At 37.4% G+C, this 13,231-nt stretch overlaps 1 protein-coding gene across 2 annotated transcripts in view; it reads left to right on the forward strand.

The window, feature by feature from the left end:
- Nucleotides 1-13,231, forward strand: part of LOC104593837 (uncharacterized) — a 71,431-nt gene that overhangs the window by 15,422 nt on the left and 42,778 nt on the right. For both annotated transcript variants that reach the window (XM_010253860.3, XM_088888052.1), the window contains exons 13-15: nt 87-156; nt 5,698-5,789; nt 7,282-7,344. In XM_010253860.3, the coding sequence (XP_010252162.1) occupies nt 87-156; nt 5,698-5,789; nt 7,282-7,344 (225 nt within the window). The remainder of the gene's footprint in view (nt 1-86; nt 157-5,697; nt 5,790-7,281; nt 7,345-13,231) is intronic.

The following is a 13,231-nucleotide window of genomic DNA, read 5'->3' on the forward strand; positions in this document are numbered from 1 at the left end:
CCTTTTTATCACAAAATTATTTATTCAAATATGCAATACTTAAATTTATTTGTGGTGTATACTGATTTTAATCAATTACATTTCAGGGAATATGCAATGGCATTAAATTCTTTATATCCTGATGGCTGGTTTGCACTTGGTGCTGCTGCACTAAAGGTAATTTACTTGGTTTTGCATTATCATTGTCTTCCTGTTTTCTGCGGTAGTACGTGTTAAACATAGAAGATTTGTATGTACCTGAAACCTTTAAATATAATGATGTCTATCCTTCTACAGATTTTGGTGCAATTTGGACATGCATCCTTTTAGTTGTTTTGTTGAAAGGACATTTCTGTGCAATCTTTTATAAAGTAGAATAAATTTTATGCCCATTTGTGCTAGACTATTGGGAAATATTTCATTTTCTTCATGCATGAGAATAGCTACAGCTTTGGTATTCAAGCCAGAATTTTTGAATTTCTACCCTTGAATCTGGTTTTGCAATTAATTTGCACATATGTTGCATGAAATGATTACTTAAGCATAAAGGCATTTTCAATATCTGCATAAATGTAATTAATTTATTATTTTATTTTACAACTTGATGGATGGATCTTAATATGGATATGCTGTTAATGGATATGGGTCCTTGGGAGGGGTAGAATCGATATGATCCTAGGTTTTAGCATTTTTTCCACAAAGTGGCTGCTCTTAGACTCAACCCAATGTTTTCACACATGCCTGTTCAAGATTTTACCATTACACTAAATTATGCCTATTGCTTTACATCCCCAAAATTTTGTTTTCTTTTAGCTTGCCAATTTCTTTATTTTGATTCAGTTGTTTAAAAGTGACTCATGCAAGAAAAGTGCAAAGGCATTCTAGTGCTTGAGGCATAAGTTGCAACACAAGGTGTGCCCCTGGTAAAGCAAGGTGCAAAATTTTGTAAAAAGGTTAGCTCAAATAAAAATTAATAAGCATACTGCATAAACAAATTCAAAGTGTAATTGCTTAAATAAAAATATTTAGGCATAACATATAAAAGAAATTCAAAGTGAAAGTCAAAGCAAACAGATGTGATTGTTCTAAAGTGCTAAAAGCATTTAGCAATTCGAGCATGTGAACTCTCAATGTGTTTTTCTCTCTCATAGTTGCATTAATTCAAAGTGAAAGTCTTGCATTCTCAATCCTATGAGGTTGGGGCCTTTATGGATGTAGAGGATCGATAGGCCCTTGAGGGAAGTCCAAACAAGTCCATGTGAGGGTTCAAGGGCAGCACCCCTGACCCAATTATTTTTTTTTTATCAGTAGAAAAAAGATTTTATTAAAATTTGGAAAGAAGAAAAGATAAGCACAGCTTTTGAGCCCACTTTGCTATTCCAAATTAAAAGGATGCCCAAAACAGTCCTTTCCACATAGCCCCTTGCTTAGCTAAGGTGTCAGTTAAACCATTTGCACTCCTAACCCATTTAAATTAAGCCACTTTTTCTTCAGCAATCATTTCCACTTCCCTTAGAATATACTTTAGGGACCAAGGAGTATTCCTATTGGATTTGGCCAGGAGATGACTACTTGTGAATCTCCTTCCACCTCGATCATTCTAAACCCCAACTGCTTGGCTAATCTGAGGCCTTGTAATAAAGCCAACAGCTCAGCCTTCAAAGAATTTCCAAAGCCAATTGGTCCTGAGAAGATAGCCAATATCCTCCTCTCTGAATTTCTGATAACACCCCCCCCCCTTCCAGCCACACCCGGGTTTCCAAGAGAGCTTCCATCAAAATTTAATTTTACTTTGTTGCCTTCTGGTGGTTTCTAATCTATCCTTATTCTGTCCTTTGTTCTTGATGACTGTGCTATTTTGGTCCAGGCTCGCAAGAAATCAGTTACTGAGAAGGTTTTGAAAATATCCATAGTCTTCACCTCTGACCCATTTTTTTTTTTTGTCTATACATATATGGTTGTTGATTTGTAATTTTGATTGTTGTAATTCTATATTAGGGTTTGTGGTCAAATGTGAGTTGTATTTTTTGTTGATTCTTCAGTGGTAATTTTGCTATCTGAAATCATATATGCAAGAACTTGGGTTTTAGGTAATCAAGGTCTGCAATTTTTTTTCTTTTAATAAACCATTACTAGTGTACATGTTAGGAACCTGCCTAACTCATGGCTCTTCGAGGGGCCAACCTCCTGAATTCTTGGAAGGAGAGAGAGAGAGTTTAATGCTGAAAGAGTCCTCCTCTCTTCCTTTTCTGCTCTACTACTTACAATCTTGACTGTTACAGCTGTTATGGATGGCAGTTGTTACAAGTGGCTAGTTAGTTGAGCTGATGTGGCCTCTTGTAAAACTGACTAACTGCCTTCTGTTGGTCTGTTCCAACAGTCTTGACAATCCAATTGGATGGCAGTTGTTACAAGTGGATGGCAGTTATTACAAGTGACTGGTTAGTTGAGCTGATGGCCTCCTCTTGTAAAACTGACTAACTGCCTTCTGTTGGTCTGTTCCAACAGTCTTGACAATCCCCCCTTCCTTTAGAGCGACCTTGCCCTCAAGGTCTAATGTAGGAAAATTTGATTGCGAATCTAAGTAGGAAAATTTGAGTCCATGTGCATGAATATGGGCTGATCTGGGTCTCCTCTTTGCTTTGTTAGTGTTGCAAGACTGATGGGCCTTGGGCCCTTGCATGTCTGCCCTTGTAGATGGACTGTAGAGTTTCCTGATGTGAAGTCCATGGTGAGACGGGCCCAGTCACAGACCACGGGTCCTAGCTGCCTTAACCATTGAATGCCTAGCACCACGTCTGCTCTACTGAGATGGAGAGGATATAGGTCCACCGCAAACTGATGACCCTGAATCTTTAGTGGTAGGCCCCTGCAAATGCTATTGCAAGAGAGGCTGTTACCGTTGACCACATGAACCGTAAAGGTCGTTGTTGGTTGCACCGGAAGTCCCATTTTATCCACCAAGACTTGAATTTTGAAGTTAAGGGAGCTGCCACTGTCTATGAGGATTGACACTTGCCGTCCTAGAATCAGCCCTGCAACTCTCATTGTTTGAGGGGACGCAAGTCCCGTAAGGGCTTGTAAGGATATTTCAGGCATGCCATTGGACTGTATTTCCCATCTTGGGTTAGATTCTCCGCATCCGGGGATGTCGTCTTCCTCTTCGGCATCTGTTTGGAGGAGAAACGCTTGTTGTTTCTTGCAGCGATGGCCCGACCCAAATTTCTCTTCGCAATTGTAACAGAGACCTTTATCTCTGCGGGTTTGCATCTCTGCCCAAGTCAGCCGTTTGAAAGGAACCAGTGGGCCTGGGCCCAGTACTCCTTCCTCCTTGTCTGGTGCTGTTGTCTTTTCTTGCTCCCTTCTTGCTTCTGGACCCCATGGTCGCTGCACCTTTCTTGCTTGACTGAACTTGTCCTCATACAATCTTGCTAGTGCTGCCGCATTGATGACCGAAGTGGGATGCATCGCTTTCACTTCCAGTTGCAGTTCTTCTTTTAGGCCGCTGACAAAGCTTCCCACCAATGCCTTCTCCGTCCACCCTTGGACTCTCATGGCTAGCCATTCGAACTCCACCTAGTATTCTTTTACTGATCCCACCTGCCACAGCTTTGCCAAATTTTCATCAAGATCTTCGAACCCAGATGATCCAAAACGGACAGTCATGGCGTCCGTGAAGTCTGCCCAGGTTTGACGAGGGTGCCCCCTTCGGTACCATTGAAACCAGAGGATGGCTTCCCCTTCAAGATGCGCAGAAGCCAGAGCTACCCTATCTTGCCTCGGTGTTTCATGGTAATCGAAATACCTTTCTGCTCCGAGAATCCAGGGAGTTGGGTCGCCGCCTGAGAAGATAGGGAAGTCGATTTTGGCTATTCTTGTTGCCGTCCCTGTTCTGCGGCTGTTTTCATTGCTGCGCTCTTCTTGGCTTCCTCTGTCAATGTTCGTTGCCCCTTGCTCTAGTCGAAGGAGGAGAGCAGTGAAACTTTCCTTCATTTTTTTGAGATTTGAAGACATTCGATGGATCTCGACTTCCATCTGATCCACTCGGGTGTCTACTGATGTGTTTCTTGTGTTTGTCATGCTGGCTCTGATACCAAATTGTTAGGAACCTGCCTAACTCAGGGCTCTTCGAGGGGCCAACCTCCTGAATTCTTGGAAGGAGAGAGAGAGAGAGAGAGAGAGTTTAATGCTGAAAGAGTCCTCCTCTCTTCCTTTTCTGCTCTACTACTTATAGTGTTACAATCTTGACTGTTACAGCTGTTACAAGTGGATGGCAGTTGTTACAAGTGGCTGGTTAGTTGAGCTGATGTGGCCTCCTCTTGTAAAACTGACTAACTTTTTTCTGTTGGTCTGTTCCAACAGTCTTGACAATCCAATTGGATGGCAGTTGTTACAAGTGGATGGCAGTTATTACAAGTGGCTGGTTAGTTGAGCTGATGTGGCCTCCTCTTGTAAAACTGACTAACTGCCTTCTGTTGGTCTGTTCCAACAGTCTTGACAGTACATCGCCAATGAAAGGTAGTTTGGAAATTAATAGTCCATTCCAAAGTTGTATAACACATAAGAATGCATAAACAAGTTAATAAAAATGCAAACTGTGAAGAGTTGTATGCCTAGGTGCACCTTTTAAAGTACTGGTTTGATTAACTTGATTTTGACTTATCATCATCTAAGATACATACATAAGCAATACGACTACCATTAAGTTTAGGGCTGCAGTATGGAACGTCCCTTTTGACCTCTTCCCTACCCAAAGATTCAGCTTGTGAATTTGCAATTCTAGTAGACCTCCATAATATCTTCCCGCTGTTGCCCCTCTTTCGAAAGATTTTCTGTACATCAACTGGATAGCATCAAATAAGAGAGAATTGCTTCCAAAGGGAAATGGCAACATTTTAGGTGGTTATCAAGTTAATAGTGTTCTCATAACTGGTTTTGCAAAGACAACACAAAGTCCTTATTTTCAAGGGGGTTGGCCCAAACAATTGCTTTTACCTGAAAATGCCGAAGGGGGATCGATATGGGGAACCAAAGCCTTAAGTACAATAAGATAAACTGCTAGAGTCGAAAGACCAAAACTTAGCATCTTTTTATTTGAGGTTGAGAAAAACACCTTCTAAGGTGAAACACAAGCAAACCAATGATGACATTATCAGCTTACTTATCCATCAAAACTCTTCTAATAGAACCGTGAGATTTCTATTGAAGAATAATAGTGAAATGAGTGTGCATTTGTTTTCGACTGCATTGTAATAATAGTCACATAAATAATGGGGTCATTACCCCTTTGCTTGGGAGGCTAGGCATATTGTAATCTCATTTATTTAATTCATTAATACAAGCTACTGCTTCCAACAAAAATGATAATTGTCATAAGAGGAAATAGGGTAGTTTGCTAAGAAACAAAGTTAACATTCTAGGGAACAACACTTGAAAAGTATATTTCCCCACCAAAGATCTCCTTAAACTTTTCTCTGGTTCACTGTTTTTGCATAGTGTTTTAGCTTGTTATTGGTGTATATTATAATTTTATTACCTGGAAACAAAATCTATCCTTTTAAGTTCATTTACCCTTCAAGGCAGCCTTATAAGTTTTTTTTTTTTTTTTTTCTAAATTATTTTTTTGAATAACCGTTATCTGTTTTTCTGGACTTTAGGAGTTATGAAGGGAATACGTTTCTTCTAATGCTTGAAATTTCTACTTTTGGGATGATGCAGGCTCGGGATATTGAGAAGGCAGTGAAGGGGTTTACTCATGCTGTTCAACTTGACCCTGAAAATGGAGAAGCTTGGAATAATATTGCTTGTTTGTATGCTCTTGCACTTATGACATCTCAGATTCCATACCATTACTAAAACAATTGGTGATAGTTAACCCACTTAAAATATGACATATTCTCCTGTTTTTATGGTTTCAGTGTTCTCTCAAGAAACTATATTTTTCAAGCATTCAAAGTGGCTGTTTCTAATTAGAAAAAATAATTGTGTGAAGATCAAAATGATTATAAGAATAAATACAAATCCCCAAGTTAAACTTCCAAAAAAGTAAATGGAGGCAGCCCAGTGATTTAAAAGGTGCACCTCAGGCGTGCCTAGGCGCACAGGCGAGGTGCATTTTAGGGTAGGCACTACACCCAGGTCCTAGGCACAGCCCTTTCAAAAGGCGCATGCCTGGTGCACCTTGCGCCTCAGCCAGGCGTGTGCCTTTTGAAAATTTGAGTCAAGATGTGTTTTCTGGCTGATGTTGTTCTTCTTCTCTCTCTTTTCCCTTCTGTGACAAAAACAGGGGCTCAGCCACTATTTTTTAGGTTTTCTTTTCTTTTTTCTTTTTCTTTTAATGAATATGTTGATTTTCTATGTTTTAATATGAAAGTTTATACTTATTGGATGAAGATTATTGCTAGTTATTACTAAAAGATATATGCTGGCTGCTATGAGACCTAGGGAATTACCCTATGATTTAGGTTTTTTTATTTCAAAAGATCCATGTTGCCCTGGCAATAAGGCATTCCCCTGTCACCTAGCTTTGTCTTGGTGCTTTGACAACTACGTATAAGATTAGTTTATGTAACTAGTCAAAATAAATATTTTGTTAAGAGTCAAAGTTTAGTCTTTTACCTGAGGCCCAATAAAATTTCCTAGCTAGGATACTGTACTGGTAATGTTTTCTTCCTTTTTTTTTTAATTTCTTTTTGTGCTAATTGTGTCGTAGTGGTTCAAACAAGATCCTTTATATTTTTCTTCTGAAGTTAGTTTTGGTTAGGGAAGTTCATAAAATATAGGTTTTGATGGGATTCTAACATTTGATTGAATGTAGTTTAAGTTGTTGAACAGTCCAATTGAAGTTGCACATGCAACTTTTGAGTGTTGGTAGATTTTAAAGGGTTTACACGTGGTGCTGTGAATACTAACATGTATTTTTTTTCAGTAAAATACTATATCCTCTGTTAGAAACTTGAATTTCTTCTTCTTTTTTTTTTTTTTTTTTTTTTGTGGTTGGCCACCTTAATGGTGTAGAGATCAATCAAACAGTTACCTTGTTTCAAATTCTGTATTTTCTTATTGTTCGATTGATAACCACTGTTACTACTTGTTCTTGGATCTTTTCATGTGCTTTTTTTTTTCTGTATTTTTTATAAACCGAGGAAGCATATGAATTGTCCGAGAAGCATTCTCAAAGTTCAGTTTTATGGTTAAATATCTGTTAAGTTTATAAATTAATCTTTCCAGATACGATTCAGTTTTTGATTCTCATATGGATTCTGCAACCACAGTTTAATACATTTTTTTAAAACTTTTCAGGCATATGATGAAGAAGAAGAGCAAGGAGGCTTTTATTGCATTTAAGGAGGCATTGAAATTCAGGTCTTGTTTTTGTTATTTATGTTCATTAAAATAGGGAATATATGCTTTGACACCATTTAATGTCGAGAAGACCAGTGTTTTAAAAGCACAGGGGGTATTTTGTGCCTGAGGTGCAAGGTGCACACCTGTTCAAAACAAGGTGCAAAAATGCAAAAAATGCCAAAACATTTAAAAATAGTAAAAATAATATTATTAAAAATATAAAGTGTAAAACATATTAATTAAAAAATATAAACTGTAAAACATATTAATATTAATTAAAAATATTAAATATTAAAATATTTCAAAACATATTTAAAATGAAAATTTAAAAATAAAATCAAGCCTAACATATAAAACATATTCAGGCATGTAAAATTCTGAATCTCTTTATTCTTTTCCCAATTGCATTACTTCAAATAGCTAATGTGATGTCAAACATTATGCATTCCTATTTCTATGAACCACCTTTGTGCCAAGCCCCTCAAGGTAAGCCCAAACAAGTCCATATCAGGGTCTTAAATTCTTAATCCCTATAAAAAAGATTTTGTAACTTTAATTGTCTTTTAAAAACATCTTTTATTAAGATGAATGAACGAGCAACATTAGCAATTATGGGGTTTTAAGAGCAGGCATAACAAACATAAAAAAGAAAAAAGACACAAAATTTCAGAAGTCGTGTGCCTAGGCTGAAGTGCAAAGGTGCACCAGGTGCGTGTCTTTTGAAAGTGCTGTGCCTGGGGGCTTGGCAAGGCACATATCTTAAAATGCGCCTCGCCTTTGCTCCTAGGCACACCTTTTAAATCCCACACGAATCCAGTAGACATGTAGAATGACAGAATAAGCCAGTTATAGCTGGTTGAACCAAACAATAAGTTGTCTTCTTAGATCAAGTATTGTTAGGGGTGAGCGTTATTCGGTTAAAACTGACAAACTGAACCAAAAATATCAGTTTCGTTTTTCTTTTTTTGGTTCAGTTATTTTGGTTTTTGGTTAATTCGGTTCAGTTTTTTTTCGGTTTTTAAATATTTCGGTTTTGGTTTTTAGAATTAGAAATTTGGTTAACTGAAAAAACTGAATTAACTGAACTTTGCTATATAGCATGTAATATATAATATATAATATAATAAAATTTGATTTCATAATATATATTTATATATTATGTTATGATATATAATATATAATATAGTATATATATATATATTTGAAATTTGGTTTTAACCGTAAACTGAACCGAAAATTTCGGTTTCGGTTATTTCGGTTTTCCTCTAATACGGTTTCAGTTTCAGTTTTCATTTTTCTAATTCGATTTTTAAAATTCCGGTTTATTCGGTTTAGTTTTTAACCAAATAAACCGAATGCTCACCGCCTCACCCCTAAGTATTGTGATGGAGATGAACTGAAGAAGAAGAAGGATGAACTAGGGGAGAAGTAGATAAAATGGTTAGAGATAAAATAGAGGACTAGATTACACACCAATTTCATTTCCTTTTTATTCAATAAATAACGCTTTTTGTAATTATAAATTTATAATTATGCTCTTAACACTGTATTTCAGTCTCCTATGACTAGATAGTGCCAATGACTTTCATAACACAAAAGAAGCAGGAGGTTCAGTAGATTCAGAAATCTAATATTAACTATCAAAATAAAAATCAGAAATCAAATATTTGCCTCTAGGAATACAATACACTAGTTTTTTAAAAGTGCAAGGCGCAAAAAAGTGCAAGGGGAAATTTGCGCCTGAGGCACAAGGCGAGCTGCACACCTTTTTGAAGCAAGGTGTAAAAATACAAAAACAAATGCTAAAAAATAAAAAAGTCAGAAAATTCAAGAAAAGCCAAAAGAATAAAAAATATTAAACATAATATTAATAAAAAAATATAAACTTAAATTTTAAAATAAATGTTTTAAAAAACCTATTATCTAAAATTAAAATACATAAACATAACATGTAAATCGTATTCAAATGAAAATTTAAAAATAAAGTCAAACATATGAAGCATTTTCAAGCATATAAAACCCACAATCTCCTTTTTTCCTCAATTGCATTACTTCAAGTAGCTAATGTGATGTAAAACCAGTGATTTAAAAGATGCACCTTAGGTGTGCCTAGGTGCACAGGCGAGAGGCACATTTTAGGGTATGCACTTCGCCTAGGTCCTAGGCGCATGCCTGGTGTGCCTAGGTGTGCGCCTGATGTGCCTTGTGCCTTAGCCCTAGTGTGCGCCTTTTTAGAATTTTATGCTTTTTTGCTTTTTTTTTGAACCTGGCGGAGCACCTGGACCCCTGTACCACACTCCTTGAGGCAAGCCCAAACAAGTCCATGTTAGGGTCTTAAATGCTTAATTCTCACACAAAAAAATAATGATTTTAAGATTTTAATTGCCTTTTAAGAAGATATTTTTGAAAACAGAAACAAATGTTTGAAGATTTCTATTCTAATTTCATTGAGAAGATCTGTACAAATATATACAACTTCTAAGAATCAATCTAGGAGCTATTCTAGGAAACTAACCCACTAATTTAGCCTAAAGAAAAAAAGGAAACTAAATCACAGCCTAAAAAAAAAGGAAAATAATCACAACCTAAATAAGAAAATAAATAACTAAAAAAACAGGAAAGATTCTGACTCAGATTCCACAAGGAATAATCCTCGTCATCCCTTTCCAACACTCCCCCTCAAGCTGGTGAATGTATATCAATCATTCCCAGTTTGGATACATTTGTCTCAAACCCGACCATAAGTAATGGTTTAGTGAGGATGTCTGCTTCCTGTGATCCAGATGGCACATAGGATAGACAAATCTTTCCACTTTCGATCTCTGATTTGATGAAATTTCTATCAATGCGAACATGCTTCATTTGATCATGTTGAATAGGGTTGTGTACAATTGCTATTGCTGACTTACTGTCACTATACAGTTTCATTGGACTATCAAGTGGAACATTTAAGTCTGACAGTAGTCGTTCAAGCCATATTAACTCACAAATCCCTTGTGCAATTGCCCTGTATTCTACTTCTGCACTACTTCTGGACACAACAGTTTGCTTCTTACTCTGCCATGTAACAACATTCCCCCAAACCCTTGTACAATATCTTGTAGTAGACTTACTATCCTCAACCGAACCAGCCCAATCAGCATCTGCAAATCCCTCAACTAACCGGCTATCACTTTTCTTGAACAATATACCCTTGCCAGGAGTTCCTTTCAAATATCTAAGGATCTGATCAACAACACACTGATGTCTCTCGGTTGGAGCATGCATAAACTGACTAACTATGCTAACACTATAGGCAATATCGGGCCTAGTAAGTGATAGATAGATTAGTTTTCCCACAAGACGTTGATATCTCTCTTTGTTAGTTGGAGGATCATTCTCAGAGATCTTATGCTTCCAATTCTTCTCCAGTGGAGTGCTAGTTGGACGACAACCAAGCTTCCCGGTTTCCTTCAACAGATCTAGGATGTATTTTCTTTGAGAAATGAAAATTCCAGTTTTGCTTCTAGCAATTTCCATCACAAGGAAATACTGAAGTTTTCCAAGATCCTTAACTTTGAACTCAGATTGTAGTAGGCCCTTGAGATTCGTAATCTCATCATTGTCATCACCCGTGATTACCATATCATCAACATACACAATCAAGATTGATTTTTTTTCATCCCTTGACTGTTTTATGAATAAGGTGTGATCTGCCTGTCATTGTGTGTATCCAAATCTTTTCATAACTGTGCTGAATCGAGTGAACCATGCCCTAGGAGATTGTTTTAACCCATACAGAGACTTCTTCAATTTACACACTGGTCCTGGTTTTTCTTTGTCTTCGAAGCCAGGAGGCAGCTTCATGTAGACTTCTTCATCGAGAGTTCCATTCAGGAAAGCATTTGAAACATCCATTTGGTGCAATTCCCAATCCAAGTTGGCTGCCATAGACAAGAGAACCCGTATAGAGTTCAATTTTGCAACTGGTGCAAAAGTTTCTTCGTAGTCAAGCTCGTATGTTTGCGTATACCCTTGAGCAACCAAACGCGCCTTGTATCTCTCTATTTTCCCTTCCAAGCCTAACCCACTAACTTCTTCCCTTCAGGCGTGTTTACAACTTCCCATGTATTATTGTCATTTAGTGACTTCATCTCTTCCAAAACAGCAGCCTTCCATTTTGAATCTCTCAAGGCATCATATATATTTGCAGGAATTGTTACATTATCAAGTTGAGATACAAATGCCCTGTGAGTGTTAGATAAATGGCAATATGACAAATGATTTGAAATCGGATGTTGAGTACAAGATCTTACCCCCTTTCTTATAGCAATGGGAACATCCAAATCATTAATTGTAACAACACCTCTTTGTGAATCTTGTGGTGAATCCGCCATAGGTTCCGATGATTGGTTTTGCTGAGTAACACGGGGCCTCCTTGAGTAAACAGTTAGTTCACTTTGTTGTTGGACTGATTCTCCCCCTTGACCGAGACCTGTGGTTGTATCTGGTAGGGGTAATGGTTGAGACTCAGAGGATGGTAAAGTGGACACTAATGGAGACTGGGGCAAAGACACCGGAAGAGATATCGAAGGATCCCAATGATTATCTTCAATTAAGTTCTCCCCCTGAAGAGAATCATGGGAATAGAAGGATTGATCTTCCAGGAATGTAACATCATAGGATACATAGAATTTTTTTGTGGCAGGATTGTAACATTTATATCCTTTTTTAGTGGGAGAGTATCCTATGAAGATACATTTGATGGCCTTCGGATCAAGTTTTCCCCGAGTAGGACTGGTATTATGAACAAACACAGAACACTCGAATATTTTTGGTGGGAGAGAGTTGAGTAAACGAATATGAGGGAATTCTTTTTGGAGACAACTGACTGGTGTACGGAATTTGAGGGGTTTTGATGGAAGTCTATTGATTAAATAGGCAGCAGTTAATACAAATTCTCCCCAAAAATGATGTGGAACAGCACTAGCAAACATGAGTGATCGAGCTACCTCCAACAAATGACGATTTTTTCGTTCTGCAACCCCATTTTGTTGTGGGGTAGATGTACATGAGCTTTGATGAAATATGCCATTCTGAATGAGGTAATCTCCAAGAATTTGTGCAAAGTACTCTCCTCCATTATCTGTGCGGAGTATGTGAATGTTGCATTGGAACACATTCTTTATCATTTTATGGAACTGTTGAAACACATACCCGACATCAGATTTGTTCTTTAAGAGATAGACCTAGCAAGCACGAGTATGGTCATCTTTGAAGGTGATGAACCATCTCTTGCCTGCTAAATCCACAACCCGTGATGCTCCCCAAATATCACCATGAACAAGATGGAACGGTTTGGAAGGTTTGTAATTGTGAATATGATAATTTTTTCTGGACTGTTTCGCAAGAATACATGACTCACAATGGAAAGAAGAAGGATCTTTATTGAGAAATAGGTTTGGATACAAATGTTTCAAATATTGAAAACTAGGATGTCCTAAGCGTTTGTGCCATAGAATTACATCTGAATTCAACGAACTAGACGCAAAAAGAGATAGATGTGGTTTTGGCCTTGGAGAAGAATCAGTGAGATAGTAGAGACCATGTCGTTCTTCAACATTGCCAATCATCTTCCCCGAAGATGGATCCTGAAAATTACAACGATCACAAAGAAATGTTACTTTACAATTTTGATCCTTAGTTAACTTACTAACAGAAAGGAGATTATATCTTAAACTCGGAACATGAAGAATAGATTTCAAATAAAGTCCTTGGTAAAAAACATCTCCAACTCCAGCCACAATTATTGTATTCCCATTTGCCACTGAGATTTTTATCTCACCATCACATTTTTTATAATTCAAAAAAGCTGTATGATGTCCTGTCATATGATTTGATGCACCGGTGTTAACAATCCAGTCAT

Source organism: Nelumbo nucifera, chromosome 5 (genome assembly GCF_055504915.1).
Source record: "Nelumbo nucifera cultivar China Antique chromosome 5, China Antique-T2T, whole genome shotgun sequence".
NCBI lineage: Eukaryota > Viridiplantae > Streptophyta > Magnoliopsida > Proteales > Nelumbonaceae > Nelumbo > Nelumbo nucifera.